The sequence below is a fragment of the Gopherus evgoodei genome, chromosome 5 (assembly GCF_007399415.2).
Source record: "Gopherus evgoodei ecotype Sinaloan lineage chromosome 5, rGopEvg1_v1.p, whole genome shotgun sequence".
In the NCBI taxonomy this organism is placed as follows: Eukaryota; Metazoa; Chordata; order Testudines; family Testudinidae; genus Gopherus; species Gopherus evgoodei.
This window is the reverse complement of record NC_044326.1, coordinates 63,274,234-63,295,344: the sequence shown is the minus strand read 5'-3', so window position 1 is coordinate 63,295,344 and position 21,111 is coordinate 63,274,234. Positions and strand designations below refer to the sequence as shown.

Genomic DNA, 21,111 nt, shown 5'->3' with positions numbered 1-21,111 from the left:
TATTACCAGGAAAACATCCTGTATCTGCTGTGCATAGAACTTATCAGGAAATTAAACGGTCAGGTTACCATGTAAGATATGTGTACTGTTTAAGGAAACAAAAGTAAAATGAAATTAATTGCTGTCCATGTATTTCTCAGGCTATTAGTAAAGAATTAGAGTTAAATACTCTGCTTATCAGTGGCATGAGCACGCACGCCTTTGCGTTTAATATAGCCGTTCCTTATATCCCTATTCTTGTAAAAATTGATCGTTTGGGGTAGACTCTAAAATTCAACTCAGTAATTTTCAGTAGGGAATCATTATGCGGGAAGCCAATGTCAGGATCCCTGCTTGTATAGCCCTACTTGTTAGTCTATTATTTCTCCTCTTCACTTTGGGTTTGTCTTCACTACGGGGAGATCAATGCAGTGAAGTGAAGACCTGCTTAAATCGACAGCAGAGCCCTCTCTGGTCAACCACGTTACTCACTGTTCTTGGAAAGGTGAAGGGAAGTTGACCGGAGATCGTCTACCTCGACACAGCACAGTGAAGTTACCATGGTAAGTTGACCTAAGCTACGCTGACTCCAGCTATGTGGAGTAGTGTAACTTAGGTCGACTTACCTTGGTAGTGAAGACAAGCCCTTAAGCTTATTTCTTTACCTTGTTTCCCCCCACGCCCTTGTCACTTACTCCATTTAGACCCTTGCCTCAGACTGTCTCTCTTTTTCCTAATGTCTTTTTATTTTAATCTTATTTTTCATCTGTCCAGCCATCCTTTTATTTTTAGGAGCAGTAGAATGGCAGCTCCATTCTCATGTGCAGAAGCACATTATGAAGTCTTATATAATAAATCAGACTGGCATTTAAGGCTTTGTCTAGGCTAGGGATAGGTAATGTGAACTGGCTAACTCTGACCTAAACTCAAACATATTTTTCCTAATGTAGATTCAGGGAACATCTTTAGCTCAATTTTTAGCTGGTAGAGTTACAGCCTAGGATTTTGGCTATGACTTGACCTATATCTGCACTAGGAAAAGTGGCTGTTTTTAGATCACACTTAGCTAGTTTGTCTTAACTAATCCCGACCTTAACTCAGTCCCTTTTTTGTTTAAATAAAGCTGGAAGGGACCCTGAAAGGTCATTGAGTCCTGCCCTCTGCCCTCACTAGCAGGACCAAGTTCTGATTTTGCCCCAGATCTCTAAGTGGCCCCCTCAAGGATTGAGCTCACGACCCTGGGTTTAGCAGGCCAATGCTCAAACCACTGAGCTATCCCATCCGCCCTGCCACTTTCTAGGCTACACAAAGCTTAAGAGTTCTGAGGAGAGTTCTAATTATTATGGCTTCTACTTTTAGGTTGAAAACACTGGCCAGCAAAAGCATCATATAGTTATAGGGGATGAAACCCAGACTGTTTAGTAAATTGTGTGCTTAAAAAAAATCTTATCTAATTGTTTTTTTTTAAATGGAGCTCTCGGTCATATCTTTGCTGATCTTCATTTTCACTTGCCTTCAACTCATGAAGGAGAAGTGTCAAAGGAAACATGCATCTTTGTAGCAGTATAGAAAAATGACCTGACTGTCGTCCTTTACATTTTTACATGTATTTGTTGGAAAATAAGGGTGAATGGGAAAGAATCCCCCAGTGTTTCATTTTGAAAGCTATATGTGGAGTTTTACTCATGTAACTCCTACTGGTGTCAAGAGGAGAGGAGCATATAAACTACAAATAATTCTTATTTGCATTGCCTCGGTAGGGAAACTGAGGCAGTGAGTGACTTGCCCAAAGCAACACAAGTCAGATGTGAGATTTTAACTGCATATTTACTGACTCCCGATGCTCAGTTTATTATTCCAGCCCTCAGAGTTTTAATACTATTAAAACAGTTGGAGTTGCAGTCAAAGTTACAGAACTCTAATTAGCTATCCTTTGAAAATGTGAAATACCTTTAGGAGGAAAGAGTAACATATTAAAGAAGTAAATTAAAGCTGCAATAATAAATTTTAATTTGAGTTTTAATTTAAGTAACTTTTTAAAACGCTGCATTATAGTGAACTTCAGATGACAGTGCAGATTCTTCACATTATCCCATTACAAATATATGTCCACTATAAAAGCCTCACTAAGGAGTAATTCTGTGTTTAATATATTTTTAGAAGTCTATAAATTCATATTTCAGTGAAAATCCGAGCCTAAATATTTCTTCAAGATGGCATCTGGAATCCAGATACAGTAACTGGAATCTCTGTAAAAAGGAACGAGGAGTACTTGTGGCGCCTTAGTGACTAGCACATTTATTTGGGCATAAGCTTTTGTGGGCTGTTTTTAGCACACGAAAGCTTATGCCCAAATAAATGTGTTAGTCTAAGGTGTCACAAGTACTCCCCGTTCTTTTTGCTGATACAGACTAATATGGCTACCACTCTGAAACCTGGAATTTCTGTGTTAGGATGAATATTACGTAATCTATAGAATAGGAAACTATTGGAGCATTTCCTGCTTCTTTGATATATGGTTTTAATTGTTAATGTATATCATTTTGTTAAATTACAGGAAACAGCACTGGGGGTGTGGAGGGGAGAGGTGGATCATTTGGAATCCATCTGTGTCAGAGAGTAGTTCTTCATCAGTACTGCGAAGCAGCTTCCTCATGACCTATAAGCACAGCAAAGAAAAAAACCCCAAAAGATTGATTAGTCCGTAGGTGTGGCGGGGGTGTCTGGGGGGGTGTGTGTTTATGACTGGTGGTGAGGGTTAACGCTTTTGGTTCCATGCAAAAAAATAAACAAATGAATTCAGTTTATTTGAATTGGTGATTTATAAAAGTTCATTTAAAAATAGATGTGGAGCAATCCAACAGTAGATAAACATATTTGAAAATGGGCTCTTCAGTCTAGCAGAGAGAGTTATAACATGATCCAATGGCTGGACAAATTCAGACTAGAAATGAGACTTTATTGTTTTTTTTAAAAAAAAAAGGGTAATTAACTACTAGAACAGTTTACTAAGGGTTGTGGTAGATTCTCCATCACTGCCAGGCTTTAAATCAAGATTGGATATTTTTTCTTAAGACATGCCCTGGGAATTATTTTGGGGAAGGTGAAACTAGATGATCACAGTAGTCCCTGCTGGCCTTGCAGTCTAGGGAGGGTCATAATTGTATATGAGGACTCTGAAGAAGTGAAGCACTATGGAAGGGCTAAGTATCTTTTGTAATCAGAGTGAAGTTTAGTTAAACTCCTAATACTGAGAATCATAGCTAAAAAGTGTGCAGTTCAAAAGACCACAACTCTCACTAAACTGGGTTTTAACTCTCACGTAGCAGCAACTTGGGTGTTTCCAGACTTGTAGCCCAAGCTGAAATGTATCTGTTTTTGTCTTTCTGCTCCCCACCCCCACTGCATGCATTGTTGTCCTATAATGATTGGCTGTGGGACTAGAAACAGCTGTATTGAGCCTTGATTTTGAAAGAGGTTGCAGGCCTTCCTGCTGTTTAGCCAGTTGGTAGTGGTTAACGACTAGAGAAGAGAGAGTGAAGTAGCTGTTTCCATTCTAGTTTCAAGACAGCTTGATTCCTCTGCAATGGAATGTGTTTGCAGCTGTCAGATGAACCGATTCCTGCTGTCCTCATTTTGACTTGCAATCCATTGGGTTTGTGCAGAGGAAGAAGTTCTGCAGCAAATATTCTTTCCAAACAACAGATTTTCTTTCCTTCCTTCTCAGGGGGGATGGACTATCCTAAAAACACACAGCTTTGTATGAAAATATATGCAAGCTGATTATAGGCTGGGGCACAAGCCAAAGTTTGAGTGAGCCCAAGGGTGTTTCACATTAAAATGTGAAGCCTGACAGGATCAGTGGATCTAACTTAAGACAGCTTCTTGATTAGCATGAGACTGGGTGGCTGCCTTGTTTCCTGCCCTTCAATAGCTATTCACTGTTTTCAAGGCGGAGAACTGTTCAGCGGAGGAGCTGTGGCAACTTGAGCAGACTATACACGGTGGACTCACTGAAAGCAAATGTTTGGATTAATTTGCAGCCTATCCTCCCAAGCCGGCAGGAGCTAGTGCATTAGAGAGGAATATACATCTATCCCTTAAAACAAATAACCACACACACAAAAGAAACAACTGGCAAACTGCTGAAGGAGGGCATAAGACAGACGCCTCAGCCATTATGACCATCTGTGTTTCCCGGATTCTACAAGAATACAGTTGCTGCTTCTTGTAGGTCATATGTGCTAGATGTGTGAATGAGACACATGTACATCCAGTGTGTATGGAAAAGCGGTGGGTGCTGCTAACAGGAAGATTGATCGAATGATTACTGCTGCAATGGTTTAGGATGCTTCCATGGAGTCTTGCCTTGGATTCTGATAGGTGAAGAAAAATGACTTTCACTGTTATCAAAGCGTCATTCTAATCCTGTGCAGTTGGAGATCTGACCGTGCTTCTTACAGTTCCTGGGCGCTCTCTGTTTCTGGTCAAAACCAAAGGCAGTGGGGTTTTTGTTTGTTTGTGTCTTTTTGTGTTCTGGCTCACACTTGACTAAGCATCCTATGCTGAATCGAGCTATTGTTTGGGATCCCAGAGCTTTTCATGCTGCAATCCCCTACCCCCTCACCCTCCTTGCCCGAGAAGCCACATAATGTGCCTTTCCTCCACATGAATCTGGAAGCTATAAGCTGGACTGATTGCAAATGAAGTGTAATGCATTGTGGGACGTGTGTAAAAATTGGATCATTCGAGGGGGGGAAAAAAAGGAACAGACCTGCAGTTTGCTTCACAGAAGAGGTAGTGACAAAATGTTTGCAGATTCTACCCAAGCTGTGCCTGTAGTAGACTAATGAAACGAAGCGTCGCAAGCACACCGTGAGGCCTGACTCATGCCACTGCTGCTGGAGGATTAGACTGCAGGTAGCCTCAAAATGAAGAAGACACGGAGTACAACCTTACGGCGAGCCTGGCCTAGTTCAGATTTCTCCGACCGGGCCTCAGACCGCATGAGGTCCCGCAGTGAAAAGGACTACCGACTGCACAAACACTTCCCACCAGCTTTTATTGCCCAGGCGTCACGGGGCTACATGACATCAGGTTTGTAACAGCATTTTTGTGCTTATTGCAAGGCTCAATGATGGGTGTTTATTTGGCTGGTTTATAAAATACTGTGTTGATAGGTAAAAGGATATAATATGACTGATAGCATAAGTTGTGAATAATGCAAAAAAAAAAAAAAAAAGGCACAGATATCCACCATTTTGTACCTCAGCAAGATTCACAGCAGGGCCCTCTCAATATGGTGTTTAAAATCTATTAGTAAAAAATAAAATAAATGAAAGGAAGTAATTTTCTTACCTATATTTTCAGCTCAGGATAGATAAAAATGACTTGGGTGTCATGATCAGAGCAGCCCCTTTGCTCTTGTGCTTACGAATAAGTATGTGCTGAATATTTACTACCTAACCAAACATTCCCTTTCCAACTGGTCAGGTACAATTATCTCAATGGGGGCATATCTATATTGCATTTTCTAAAGAAGTGTCACCTGTAATTCTGAATGCTCTTGCCCTGTTCCAAGCTTGTCAGGTTTCAGAAGCATATTTCCATACAGAGACGTGTATCCATAGTGAAAATAAATATAAATGCCGTATTTGTTATAAAGAATGTGTGTGTGTGCATGCACATGTGTACGTGTTTATTCATCAATTCATTGTTTTAAACAGAAGTTGTATGGAAATAATGGACCCTGAATCAAAACGTTTGTGCTTGGCAGAAAAGAAGCACAAAAATGTAAAAACAGAGGCAAAAATAAGGAAGGGTTTACTCTTCAAATTAGTGTCTTATGTAAATAAAAAAGCCTCCATATTTCTAAATGAAAGCCTGTTCATTTTGAAATGTATCTGATCAGCCGTGTAATTCAGAAATTCGATAAACACAGGAAGAATACTTGAGAGAATGCTGGGTGGTGGGGAAGAAGAATCCTGGAAGTCGTCTTTGTTGTTCAACTGCTTGATTATTGTGATGATGAGACAGAACATTTCATTACTATGATGTCAAATACCAATTTATCATGAAGGCACATTTTTCCTCTAAGGCTTAATTTAGGTTGAGTAGGCAGATTCCTTTAAAAGGAAAAAAGAGGAGGGAGAAAGAAAATGAAGGTATTTTACCATGCATAGTTGAAAACAGTTCCAATCCCATCTATGCTGGAAAGGTTGAATCAAAGCTTGTGGTTTTCAGTTACATTCTTACTTTATTATTGTTCTTCCTAATAAACATGTCTCTTTTAGCCAGGAGTGGTTTTTCGTGTTTTAAAAATTGTCTCATGATTTTTCTGTAATTAACCCCAAAACCTAAAGGAAATAATGTGCATTAAGTTGCAAATTTGCCTTCATAAGGATATTGTGCTGTTTTGGCAATAGTCGTCTTGATTTTTCTCTGTCGTGGAACGGTTCATATTTAAGGAAAATAACAAGTATAACTTATGGTTAAGCAGCTGAAGAAAGCTACAGTGGTAGGTACTGTATATATTTTGAGTGGTGATGCAAGCCAGATTTCACTCCAGCATGTACTTCTAAAATCTAAACAGTTATTCTTTGACTTTTCTGATATTCTTAGTTTGAGATGCACCTTGTCAATTTTATCTCAAACAATACTTTTAAGCTTTTCTTTTAGTATGGAAACCAGTTCTGAAGCTAAAGAATCTTTCAGCAGTGTTTCTGACAGTTGGTGGGGGGGTTATTTTTATTTATTTTAACACATGAGTGCAACTCAGATACATTCTTCCTGGAAACAGTCTGAATTCACAAAAGCATTATCCTAACAGGGTCTGTACGATCAAATTTGAGTCGTCCTTAAGATCAAATGTGTAGCGATCTGTATTTTAGAGTAGGTGTCTGTGTGTGAGAGATGCGGGTGGAAGGGTAACATCCATTATAAATGTGTTATAAAATAATCCCAGAAAGTCATGATACAGCTATGACTATATAGGAGACTGATTTCTAATGTTATAACACAATAATGGAGGAAGAAAAGCAGGTGTCACATCTAGTATGAGTGATCTCCTAAAGTTATTATAGGCATTACAAAATGGACATGAAAACCAGAATTTTTTTTTTTAATTAAGTAGGTAGAATTTTAGCAGGAAATGTAATTGTGATCTTTTTGTGAGTGGCTTGCTTTTTGTTTTTTGTTTTGTTTTTTTTAAATGAGCCCTGTCCAATGCACTTCCAAATAGTAGGTTTGGGAGGAAAGGGTACTATATATAAGCAGATCTATTAAAGTAATTTCTTCCTCACAGGAAATCCATAGGAAGTCATCTTGCATAAAAGTTGTGACTGTGACTACAAATACATTCTTTGTCACCCAAAATGTTGTACAGGAGAAAGTGCCTGAAATGCATAGGCTTTTCAGACTTCTGCATTCTATTTGTCCAGTCATTTAACCTAATCACCATTAGTATTGTTGTCCTTTTCAATTAAATGCTGCATTGTTTGAGAGTGGGGGAAGGAGAGGGAAAGCTTGTTTTCTGGCTTGATTGCTTTATTTCAGGGATATAAGATAGGAATAGGCAAATGAGCAAATGACTCTTTACTATGGCACTAAAAATCTTAAACAAATAAACACTAAATATAACTCTGAATTGTTTTGTGGAAAATCCGGTATATACACATTATTCCTTTAAACAATACAAAAATACTAGGCGGTGCTAATGAAGAATTGTGTACTACAAGTAAAGTTTTGGAAAAATGCAGACTCCTTACTAGAGAAGTGATGGTGCACCATTTAAAAAAAAATATTTTCATTGATAATGAAGAAGAACCAGTTTTGAAATTTGATTTATAGTAAGAAACATTGATGTTTAGTATTAGCATTTTCAGTACCTTCAGGGCAAACTGCCCATAAACTGTGGCAGTTATTGCAAATATGGATGAAATTTATGTCGGGAAGCCCACAAAGAGATTGGCAGATCAATGAAGAATGAATTTAAAATTATATAAATCTAGAAAAATCTCACATTTTTATGGTGAATAATCTCTTAGTGCTGGCTATCTAATCTGCTGTAATTCAGAGTTTCTTCAGGCTTCCTAGCAACCACTGGATTCAAAGGCCATGCAATGTGTTCATTGTTTATGCTGAATATTAATTTGCCAGTGAAAGACTGACTAAGGAAAAAAGCTTTTCTATTGCTGAAAAGAAAACTATAACAATAAAGGTGTTTGCCCTTGCATATGAGAGATTTTGAACAAATGGGTGCAATAAATTTTGCACACATCACCGAAAAAGAGATTTTACTTTTTATATTTTTATTGATTATTACTTAATCAAAGGGAAAATAAAGTCCTTTAAAACGCCAAGGAGACTGAAAGTTACTTAGATTCAGGAAAGGGGACTCTGAAAAACCACATAAGGTAATGTATATACTTCATCAAGTGTCAGAAGCATTTTTTTTTGTAAAGAAAGTTTGTTTGGTTTTTGTTTAATCAGGAGAGATGATCCATGTGCTGTGGATTACACAGCTATTATATTGGACTACCAAAATTGGATTGGGTTGGCTTTTATATTTGTTATATATGAATACCATTCCAACTCTTTGTGCTATTTTAAATAAAGCTTGTTGGGGTTCCAGGTAATTTACTAACTTGAGGTTGGCAAAACCTATCCCATTTCATCATAAAGAAACAGTCTAATGTAAACAGCATGAGAGCATGTCTGAAGGACTTTAAATGAGTACTTTCTGGAACTACAGAGGGGTTACTTTCTGAGATGTCTGCAGTTAGTTCAGAGCTCAGAAGTTAACAGTAATGGCATAGTGGATGAAATTTAGCTCTGGTATAAACCAGTTGGTGTTCCATTATGAGCCACTATCTTTACAAAAAGTTTATTAGCAAAAACAAAACAAAAAACTGGACACAATTCAAGCAGTTTTTGCCCAGTGCAAACTTCGCTTCTGAAGGAAAAAGCTTGCTCCTCTCTGTACTTCTTTTGAGGGATTACATTTTGACACAAAGCATAGTACTGTCTCTTCAGCTTCATTTAACAGAGGGAGCCTGGGAGTTATTTGAGAGAATTGGAGAATCCTAGATCTTTTCTTAAGCTTGACCCTTCCAAATTAATAACAAATGGGAGATGTCCATAGAGGCTTGGTGGTCAAAAGAATACCCAAGTTACTGTAGCTGAGGGACTGCACAATACAGAACACTTTGGGGCTTGCTAACGTGTCTCTCTTCAGTTGATTATTTGAAGGTACATATACTGGCGTGAGATTTGCTGTACTGTAATTGTTAGTGAAATAAACAGCATTACATCACCTACTTTGTCTAAGCTTGAAACTAAGGCACTTTCCAACCCAGCTGCTTTATAGTGATGCACTGTACCAATCTCCGTGGATTCTGAAATGATCTAAGTTGAGTCCATTAATGGACCAGTAAAAATTTTGAACCTGTTAATGATACGGTTGCAGGGTCAGCTGCACCTCTGACCTCATCTCTGGTCTCTCTGGCTTCCAAACAGCAAGCTGTGTGGCCTCCAAGTGCAGCTTTTCTCTCTCAAACTAGTTTTTCCTCCTCTGCTGCTGGATCGGTGAACCCAGTCTGGATGTGGCCCAATTGCTCCTTTGTTCACTGCCTACACTCCTGACACCCTCTTCTTCATTTTCCTCTGAAAGTTGTCGTCAAAGCTCCTGGCCCTACCCATAGGTGCTGGAATTAGGGGTATTGGGGGTGCTGTTGTACCACCTAGTTTGAAATGGTTTCCATTGTATACAGGGTTTATACTGCGGTTCATTGGCTCTCAGCACCCCCACTGTACAAATGGTTCCAGCACCCCTGGCCCTACCCATCTATTTTGTCCTCTGGAGAACCCACCTGCCCCACAAGGGAACTGGGACCATCTACCGTGTACTGGTCTGGTACCCATTCTGCCTCTGATCAGCTTCAAACAGCAAAGCCACCAGCTCTGACTTTTTCAGTTATAACTCTGCTAGCTAATCTTTCTTGAGCTGCTCGTAGCTCATTTTTCTTATCTATCTTTTCCTAGTTTCTTCCTGAAAAGAACACAACACATTTTTTCTCTAGATTTTTCCTTCTGCAATTCTTGTTTTTACTGCTGTGCTCACTTATTGGAAGTTCTCCACTGTCACCATCCTACAACATTGATGCCACTATTCCCTGTTACATCGTGTATAGCAGGGGCAGGCAACCTATGGCACGGGTGCCGAAGGCGGCACACGAGCTGATTTTCAGTGGCACTCACACTGCCTGGATCCTGGCCACTGGTTCGGGGAGCTCTGCATTTTAATTTAATTTTAAATGAAGTTTCTTCAACATTTTAAAAACCTTACAACAATATTTTAGTTATATATTATAGACTTATAGAAAGAACCCTTCTAAAAATGTTAAAATGTATGAGTGGCATGCAAAACCTTAAATCAAAGTGAATAAATGAAGACTTGGCACAACGCTTCTGAAAGGTTGCTGAACCCTGGTGTATAGAGTGAACAGATGTCCGGATTTTATAGGGACAGTCCTGATATTTAGGGCTTTGTCTTATATGGGCACCTGTTGCCCTCCACACTTGCTGTCTGGTCACCCTGACTGTGTATCTCTGACCTCTTCTATGGTATCTCTGAGTGCACTCTCTCAGGTCTCAGGCTTCATGCCTTCCCCTCGGGTAGAGTGAATTCTTCCACTCTTAGACCAGGCCCTAGACTGTAGTTACCTGTGTATGAAGCATGCCTGTGCAACAGGTCTGACTGGATTTGGATATCCGTGGCTCTTCCCTTCAAAAGCTTGTGACCATTTGTGAATACAGTGACCAAAACAACTAAAATGTTGTTTTAAATTATGCTTAGTTTTTACTGTTGATTAATGGATTTTAAAACAACAAATGGTCTACATGCATTCCTGTCTCTCTTAGAGTCCTAGACACATCTGTCTAACCCAGACCCATAACCTTTGGGAGTCTAGGTCTTAGTCTGTTGTCCTTAACTCCCGCTGCCCCTATCTTTTAATGGCCTTTCTTTAAATCCAGCCAGAGTTCTCATTCTCCCAGCTCACATTCCCCATCTTTAATGAGCACTGCAGGGGGTCGGTGCCGGTGGGGGTGGGCCTAAAGCCAGAGCATCCAAATTAATGGCTCTTGCATTGTCTTTGAAGTGTACTCTGGGAAGTGTATATCTGTTTCTACACCACTCCAAGGTGCATTTCCTCTCAATCCTGCTATTAAATTAACTCAATATATGCATATATTGCAATAACCCAATCAGTATACAGACCTTCCCCTGCCCCAAAAATCAGAGAAAATACAAACACAAAGTATTCATAAAAGATTACAGTCAGCTCCAAATAAAATCACAAGTAGAAACTACACTCTGCCTTCTTGTAGAGATTTTTCTCTTTTAATGTCCACTAAATCTCAGATTTGATGAACCTGCCAGTCTGGAACTGAATATAAACCACATCTTTGCAAAATGTGTTGCATGGTGAAGGGAGATGGAGGAATCTGAGGCTTGAAGATTCACCTTAGGTCCAGCCCAATGCCCATATTAATTGCCACCACAATGAGAATTAATTCATATATGCACTCATTTAGAAAGCACAGAGGATCAGAGGGAGAATTAAACTACCTTCTCCAGTAAAATTCTGTGTACAGTTGTAATACTGGGGCACCAGGTTTAAAAAAAAAAAAAAAAAAAAAAAGGCTGAAACTTTCCTAAGAATATTGTGGCATTCTTCCAAATCCAAAGAGTTGGGCTTTCCCCCCCCCCCCCCCCAGTGTTCTGGGAGGTTTCTGTAGACTGGCACAGGTATGTTGCAGGTTTCCTCAGTCTGTACAAATTTGCAGTTTATCTCTACTTATAACACTCCAGGTATCGCAATCTCCTGATACCAAAATCTGGGATGCAGTGGCCCAGTCCATGTTTAAAGGAAGCCATTTTTTATTGGATTCAGAATGTTTAAATAGAGTTCAAACCTAAATTCCTCTGAACTCAAATCTAACATGGTCTGGCTAGCTGGAAGCGGCCAAGCAACGGTAAAAGGGTGTTGAGAAACTGTGGTCTAGTTTAGGGCTTGTGTGAAACCAAGACCTAAAGTGAAGGCAGACCAAGAAAATAAAGCTTGCCTGGAATTTAAAATAATTTAGGATTAACTTCTCACTTAAAGAACATTATACATAAATCGAGTGTGGGGGGGAGAACGGCTGATCATTGTGTGTTACTAATTACAATAATTTTTAAATAATCAGAGTTGGATAACATCTGGTTTGGGTGGAGTGGAGGTAAATTTGCATATAGAAATGAAGGATGCCCTTTTGTTGTAAAAAAAAAAAAAAAAAAAAAAAACAGTTGAGAGATGAACAATATTACATGAAGTAAGTTGGGTTTAATTTCCTAAAAAATTGCACGTTTGACACTGAAAACTAAATCTCCACAATCTCACCCTGAACTCCTGTAATAGTGGGTGGTTTTTATAAAAAGAGATGAAACATGGGTGGAAAAACAGGGTTATGTTGTGGCTTTTTAAAGCTACAGCAACTCTGTGTATCTCTGTCAGTGTTCTTGCTGAAGTTTTTGGTGGCATTCTGTTCGCTGAGGACAAAGGCAGCTCTGGGGCTCTGAGGGAGAATGCTCCGAGACGGCAACTACAACTACCCTTTAAAAAGATCTAGTGCGTGCTCTTCTTGGGGGCTATCAATAGCCACCAGTTGGTAGGGGTGAGGTCTTGGCCAATTCTCTACTATACCCACTTTGGGATGTCTAGTCACTTAGGAATACTAACACTTTGCTACACCTCATAGTCTGTGCATAAGCACTAGGATTTTGCTGCCCCTGCACAGGGACATTGGGAGAGTGGGAAAAGAAGGGCTCACTGTGCCTATCCTCTTCCCCTGACTGAGGGCCTCATGTGTGAGAGGCACCATGGTCCAGTGGATAGGGCATGGGATTGGAAGTCAGGAGATGGGGTTCTATTCCGATCTGTTCCACTGGCTGGCTTTGTTACCTGGGGCAAATTTTTCTTTACCTATTTGTGTCTTTCTCTTCCCACCCTCTTCTGTTTGTCCACTTAAAGTACTGTATATTAGCCTGTATATTTATAAGACAACCCCCCAAGATGGTTAGGTAAAAATTAGCAAAAACTATATGACCCTTTCATAAGCTGACCCTATATTTCAGGGGTTGGCAAACTTTGGCTCCTGGCCATCGGGTAAGCCGCTGGTGGGTCAGACATTTTGTTTACTTGGAGCATCTGCGGGCATGGAGCCCCTCGGCTCTCCTCAATGGGAGCTGCGAACCATGGCCACAGGGGGTGAGGGGCTCCATGCCTGCAGATTCTCCCAGTAAACAAAATGAATTAGATCAGGGGTCAGCAACCTTCCAGAAGTGGTGCGCCTAGTCTTCATTTATTCACTCTAATTTAAAGTTTCGCGTGCCTGTAATACATTTTAACGTTTTTAGAAGGTCTCTTTCTATAAGTCTATAATATATAACTAAACTATTATTGTGTGTTAAGTAAATAAGATTTTTAAAATGTTTAAAAAGCTTCATTTAAAATGCAGAGACTGGTGGCCAAGACCTGGGCAGTGTGAGGGTATGGCTACACTTACAGTTTTGCAGCGCTGGTAGTTACAGCTGTGTTCGTACAGCTGTGTAGGGCCAGCACTGCAGTGTGGCCACACTGACAGCTACCAGCGCTGCATTGTGGCCACATTTGCAGCATTTGCAGTGCTGTTGGGAGTGGTGCATTGTGGGCAGCTATCCCACAGAGCACCTCGTCCCATTTTGACGCTGTGGCTTGTGGGAAGGGGACGGAGGGGCGCGGGTCTTTCCGCTTCCTGTTCCAATGCTCAGTGGTGCTTTGCTACACATTCCAAGCAGTTTGGCGCCATTTGAGTCTGCAGCGCGATTTCTGTTACAAATGGAGCCTGAGCTGCTGAGGACCTTGCTGAGAATTGCCAGCACATCACGCATGGCAGTGGAGCCATTCCTTCAGCTGCAAAGTGACAGTGAGGAGTCAGACGATGATATTGAAACGCCTGACGCGCAAGATACTAAATTGCTTGTGGCAGTAACGGACGTGCTCAGCACGGTGGAACGCCGCCTTTGGGCTCGGGAAACAAGCACTGAATGGTGGGATCACATCGTCCTGCAAGCCTGGGATGACGAGCAGTGGCTGCAGAACTTTCGGATGAGAAAAGCCACTTTCATGGGACTGTGTGCTGAGCTCGCCCCTACCCTGCGGCGCAGGGACACAAGATTGAGAGCTGCCCTGCCAGTGGAGAAGCGGGTGGCTATTGCAATCTGGAAGCTGGCAACTCCAGACAGCTACCGATCGGTGGCGAACCAGTTTGGAGTGGGAAAGTCGACCATTGGAATAGTGTTGATGCAAGTTTACACAGCCATTAATCGCACTCTGCTAAGAAGAACCGTGACTTTGGGGAACGTGCAGGACATTGTGGATGGCTTTGCACAAATGAGTTTCCCTAACTGTGGAGGGGCAATAGATGGGACGCATATTCCTATTCTGGCACCACCCCACTTGGCATCTGAGTACATTAATCTCAAGGGGTATTTCTCTGTGGTTCTCCAAGCGCTTGTGGATCACCGTGGGCGTTTCACTGACATTTACTCAGGATGGCCTGGAAAGGTGCATGATGCACACATCTTTCGGAACATTGCCCTGTTCAGGAAGCTGATGGCCGGGACTTTTTCCCCAGACTGCAAGATCACAGTAGGGGACGTCGAAAAGCCCATTGTGATCCTTGGAGACACCGCTTACCCCTTAATGCCATGGCTTATGAAACCATATACAGGGAAGCTTGACAGAAGCAAGGACCGGTTCAACTACAGGCTGAGCCGGTGCAGAATGACTGTGGAGTATGCTTTTGGCCGTTTAAAGGCGTGCTGGAGATGTCTGTACGGGAAGCTAGATTTGGGGGAAAGCAGCATCTCCGCTGTTATATCCGCGTGCTGTACCCTCCATAATATTTGTGAAGGGAAGGGTGAAAGATTCAGTGAGGAATGGACTTCCGAGGTTTGACGCCTAGAGGCTGAATTTGCACAGCCAGAGAGCAGGGCTACTAGAGTGGCCCAGCAAAGGGCTTCAAGGATTAGGGATGCCTTAAGGGAGCAATTTGAGGCTGAAAGCCAACAGTAATGTTTGGTGTCTCTGCTGTGCCCATTTTTCCCTTGGGGTACAGTATTTATCACTTTCTGCAATAATAAAAAATGTTTTAAAAGCCAGGAAATCATTTATTCAAATACAGTACATAAAAGGACAGGGGGGTACGGTGGTGGACTGTACATTTAGAGGTTTGAATATGTCCTGCTTGGATTGCTGTTCAATGCCTGCTGCACTTCAGGATTAATATGCTGCATCATGATGGGGGTTGAGTGCATAGGGTAAGGGCTGTAGTTATCAGGGCTGGTAGGTGAACGTACAGGTGTTGGAGGCAGCTGGTGGTGGTAAGAACCAGGCTGCTGGAGAAAGTGTTTGCACAAAACACCTGGGGAACAAGGGAGAGAGCTTTGGGAGGGGTGAGGGTTACCACGGTACTGATCTGCCTGCATGGCTACGAGAGACTGCATACAGTCAGTTTGGCGAGCCAGGAGGCTTATCAGCTGCTTTGTGCTTTTCTTGGTAGCCAATTCCTTTCTCCTGCTCTGTGTTTGTCTCCACTCATGCATTTTCTCTCTCAAGTCCTGCAGCCTCTTACTGTCTCTGGCTTACTGATTCATAACTGCTTTGATCAAATCTTCTTTTGATTTTCTAGGATTTTTCCTCAAGTTCTGTAATCTTCGCGTAGGCGGTGATAGGGCTGGATTATTCAAGGACACTTAAAAAAACATAAATAGAAACATTTAATACAGAGGCTACATTGTTTATTATCACAGTGAAGGAGTTTGTAGACTTTTTGTAGCATCATTCCCACATACCTAACATAGCACAGAGAGGCCATGGCAGTGAAGGCATAGGCATGGTGAGAAGTGGGGTGTTTCTGCCGCGACTTCACCTGGAAAGGGGAACTGCCTGAGTGCTGGGGTTTCTGTGCATTGGGGAAAGCAGAGGGCAGACAGTTGGGGACCTGCAGTGGGGAAAGCAGATGGCAGATGGTTGGGGACCTGCACTGAACAATCATCACTACATTTTCAACAGGATTTTCTACTGCCAGATATATCACTGCTGCGTGTTACCTGGGAAGAGAGGGAGGGTCTTCTACAGCAATGTGGATTCCGCCCTGGCCCCTATGCATCTTGCCTGTGTGCAGCAATGGTCCCCCACCCCTCGCGGCACAGTGGCGTGGACGAGTTAGCCTGACCGGGACAAGGACCACGGTGCCTCTCCCTATAAACTTGCGCAAGCACGTTGCCCACGCTCTGGCTGCAACTTTTGAAGAGATTACCGAGGCCGATTACAGAGACGTGATAGACCAAATCAATGGGCTATTCCACATTTAGTCATGCATGCAGGCAGCCATAACCCCCACCCTCCTCTCACAAAAACATTTCCATCCTAAAAATAAAATCTGCTTACCGGGAACACGCTCCTCTGCTTCCTCTTCACCAACAAGTTCCAGCTGCTGCGACTGGCTAGCCTCCTCCTGGCTTGAGAAGAGCTCCTGGCTACATGCCTCCTGGGACTCCGGGGTGTCTCTCTCCACCCCAGTAGCCTCACTGTCGGCTTCTTCTACACCCTCCCCCACTTCTCTCTGCTCTGAACTCTCCATCGTGCTCCTTGGATTGGCAGTGGGGTCACACCCAAGTATGGCATCCAGCTCCTTGTAAAAACGGCAGGTTGTGGGGCCAGCTCCTGAGGGCGATTTTCCCTCATGGGCTTTGCAATAGGCACTCCGCAGCTCCTTTACTTTTACCCTGCACTGCAACGCGTCCCGTTCATAGCCCCTTAGCAGCAAGGACTTTGATATCTGCCCATAGGTATCATAATTTCTACGGCTGGAGTGCAGCTGTGATTGCACAGCTTCCTCACCCCAAACACTGATGAGGTCCTGCAGCTTGGAAGTGTTCCATGCTGGGGCACGTTTGGGGCGTGGAGGCATGGTCACTGATTGACTGCACTCCACACCTGGCTGAGCAAACAGAAAGGGGATTTTTAAAATTCCGGGGGCATTTAAAGGGCGGGTCACCTGAGCCCAGGGCAGTGGAGTGTGAAACGATGAGCAAAGTGGCTGAAAAGGTATGCTGGGATACCTCCTAATACCCTGAAGGCCAATAAAAGCGCTTCTGGTGTCCACACTTGATGACCAGTGCTGCATCACCAGCGCTGGAATCGCTACACCACAGGCAGACCAGGTGTACAGCCAGCGCTGCAACCAGGGAGTTGCAGCGCTGGCCGTGCTTTGCAAGTGTGGACACAGAGTGAGTTGCAGCGCTGTAACCCCATCACCAGCGCTGCAACTCTCCAGTATAGCCATGGCCTCAGTGCCACTAAAAATCAGCTCGCCTGCCACCTTTGGCATGCGTGCCATAGGTTGTTTATCCCCGTATTAGGTATTCAATTCAACGATTCCATAGAGTTTAAAATCATCAAATTTTGGTGTAGACCCTTTATAAGCCAACCCTTGCTCTTTGATGCGTCACCTTTTTTACCAAAAATATTCGGGTTATGAATGAGTATATACAGTATGTTCTTTGGTGCAAGAGCTCTTATCATGTGCTTATGCAGTGCCTCCCACAAAGCAGTCTTGATCTCAGCTGGTGATATTGTAATATAAATAATGATGAGCAGCCAGAATATGTTCCTTAGTGTGCAGAGAAAAATTGAGGTTCTGCAAATAGAATCCTTCAAACCAACTTCTGGATTCTGTGGCACACATTAGAAATTTCCATCCCTCCTTCATGCTAGCTGAAAAACAATCCTACTTGTTCATAATACCAGCAGTAAATGATGTGGAATGACTGTTATCACTTTTACCATGCCAACCAACTCTTCACAAACCAAAAATAACTCTATTTTTCATCAAATTGTAGATGATGTGATTCCGGTAATTTGAAAAGAGTGAGGAGGGGCTCCTGTTAATTCAGCAGGAAACATTAACTCCTGGAATAGTTGCAAATACGTAACTTATTTTAAATTTAATCTGCAGTTATGATTTTGCAGGAGTACCAAACAAATAGATCTTGATAGTTTAATAGCTGGATGATATAGGATTTGAAAGTTGAAAATAAGAGAGAATGTATTTGAATAGAAAACCAACTATAAGTCGTATTTATATGGAGTTCTTTTTTCTTTATAGCAGTCAAAGGGCCAAATTCTGGGGGATACTTAGCACCTGCATTTCCCAGTAAAATCAGGCCCTTTGAACCAAAATAAATCAGGATCAGGCCCTCTTTGTGAAAATTGTTCATATTTATTTTACCACACCACCCCCCCCCCCAATGCAACAGAAAGATGCAGGATTCTTTAGAACAGAAATAAAGTTGGGAGAGCAGAGACAGGAAAATTCTGTTTTTATCTGGTGTTTTTTAGGGCTTGGCTATACGTGAAAATTAATCTGGAATAAAATAGCGCGCATTTATGGCAGATTAACTCTTCCTGAATTATGCCATGTGGACACTCTTCTTCTGGAATAAAAGTGCTTTATTCCTAGGATGACCAGATAACAACTGTGAAAAAATGGCATGGGGTGGTGGGTAACAGGCGCCTATATAAGAAAAAGTTCCAAAAAAACAAGACTGTCCCTTTTAAAACAGGACATCTGGTCACCCTATTTATTCCTAATTAGCTTTAATCAACTGTTAATTACGTTGAATATTATGTCAAGAGGGCACTGGTGTGACTATATCAATGAAGCAAAGTTATTTTGAAGCTGACCTTCCTCCCATCACTTACTATGTTCAAGCCTCACAAGGGCAGTTACTGATTTGATTGAGATGCTCAGGGTGAAACAGTTTGAGACCTTCCTGGGGGGTATATTAAGAAGAGAGTATGTTCCTCAGGGCAGAGATGTAGTCCTCCTAGCTTGGTTGTGGAGCACCTACTACGCTTTGAGGTACTGGGTAAATCCCACCCATTGCAAGAGCCACTAAGGAGAAACTTTTGGTGATCACTAAACATTTTCATTTTGTTTTTTCTGTTTTCATTTCCTTCCCCAGCAGGATCAGTTAAAGATAAATTGACCTTTGTGAAAAGTTTGGTCTCTAAAATTTGGGGCAGCAAAGACTTTAATAGACAATTTAAAAGTATTGATTTAATGCTGGCCTGGAAAAGGCAAAGATCTGTACGAAAGATCTGAGTTCATCACAACTATTATCTAAACTAATTTGCATGCCCACTTATGTTGTTTTCATTCTTTCCCCACCCCCATCTTCCTGCTGATGGCCTGTGACCTAGTTTCAGAAAAATGAACTTCTGACCACATAGAGAACATTCCAGATACTATAAATTGGATTGCTTCACTTTGTCTTATAAAAGTGATGTACAAAACTTTGTTGTGATGCACATTTTGCCTGCCCCCCCCCCCCAAATGCAGCATTTTAGAGTGAAATATCAATCTTGTTGTTATAGTGCAGCTTGATAGAATTTGATTTTTATTTTTTATAATTTTTGACATTTTTAAGCATTTATTTAAAGTTTCACAGTTGCAGGAATTTGGGGAGGGGGTCAGACAATTATCTAATGGCACTAGATGTTGAGATTCAAAAAGTTAGCTTTATAACTGTTAAATACACAAATTGTGTATTTTGACATGTGATGTTGACAAAGTAAATATCCTTAAATCAAATAAGAAAAAATGCTGCTTGAGAACTTATTTTGCCTATCTGTAATTTTTGATTCTCATCAATGGAAATATTTTTGTTGGTTTGTGTGTATACAATGAAATCAGTGTTTATCAACATTTACAGATAAATGTCTAATCCTTCAAAGCCTATAGATACTAAATTCTGTTCCCCTGATTACCAACTGAGAATTTGTGTTCTTAGATATTGTGATGACCTTGCTCTACCATCAATAAGCCCATGTATAAATAATAATTTGGTCTGGGGTGAAACTGAAGTATTTTTAAAAGATGTCCATATGATCAACGTTTTTAGGAGTGAGAGCTGCATAGGTATAGGGAGAAAACTAAAGCTGCAGAGAAGAGTTTAGTGGGCTAAACATCGTCTGAAATACATGCAATGCCAGCTTCAAATCCACTGCTTCTGCTCTACTCTTGAGAAGTTTGTGGGTAAATACACCAGTTTAAAGGTACAAGTCCTAAATTACAGCTCAGCCCAAGGTTCTGGTCTCAATTTTGATTCATTGACACAGATTCAACCCAAGAACTAAGTAGGAGATAGAATCAGGTTCCCTGCCTCATCGTAACCTCGATATGCTGGGGCTTAAGGAGAACAGCCCCTTCCCATGGATTTGGCATCAACCTACCTTCTGTACTGACGGAGGATGGATCAGCAAGAAGGTCTGTGCTCAGTAGCTCCAGTGCAGTGGCCTGTATGACACTACCGGCCTTGGAACACTGCAGATCAACTTGAGCCTTGGAGTTGGGAGTGCAAAAGTCCCTTCCCTGAACAAAGGTCGTCATCTCCTGCCAAGTTTTAAGTCCCTGCGTGGGTAAGAAGTTAGAACTTTTCAAAGAGAAAATCACCAAAAAAATTTAACAGGGTCTTATAATGGCAAGTGTCAGATAGCCTTAATAATGGGCAGGGCTACCGGGCCTGCCTGTAATATATATTTATTTCCATTATAAATACATATTTTATGTATTATAATTATTACAATGGAAATGGTGACAAATTCTAAGAAGGGCCTAAGACTTGGGCCCTGATCGTTGCAGAGGGACCCTTGTGCTGATGTGGGGTCCCATAGAGCCAGTGTAGGTCTCCACAAATGTAGGGGTCTCTCTCTTGGATCAAATTGCAGGACTGGAGTTGGTTCCCATTGAGGAGCTCATCATAAAAAGTAAGTCTGGTAAGAAAATTTTGACAAAAAACAAAAGCAAATGTTTTCATGAATAGTTTTTCTCTGTTTTCCAACCGGCTCTACCAAATGTCTAGCAACACATTTTCTTTAGAATTTTTCCCTCTTATTTAATTCAGACCTAGCTTCAATCTAAGGAATTAAATTAATCTAATAAATGTGATCCGATAACTCCTAAATATAAAATTCAAGCATC

At 41.5% G+C, this 21,111-nt stretch overlaps 1 protein-coding gene across 2 annotated transcripts in view; it reads left to right on the top strand.

Moving 5' to 3' along the window:
• Positions 1-3,938: 3,938 nt before the first annotated feature.
• The window catches only part of STOX2 (storkhead box 2), a 108,120-nt gene continuing 90,947 nt past the window's right edge, over positions 3,939-21,111 (top strand). Inside the window, exon 1 of one of the 2 annotated variants that reach the window (XM_030564345.1) lies at positions 3,939-5,076. In XM_030564345.1, coding sequence (XP_030420205.1) covers positions 4,911-5,076 — 166 coding nt within the window. In that variant the 5' untranslated portion in view covers positions 3,939-4,910. The remainder of the gene's footprint in view (positions 5,077-21,111) is intronic. The other variant, XM_030564347.1, reaches the window with a different exon arrangement.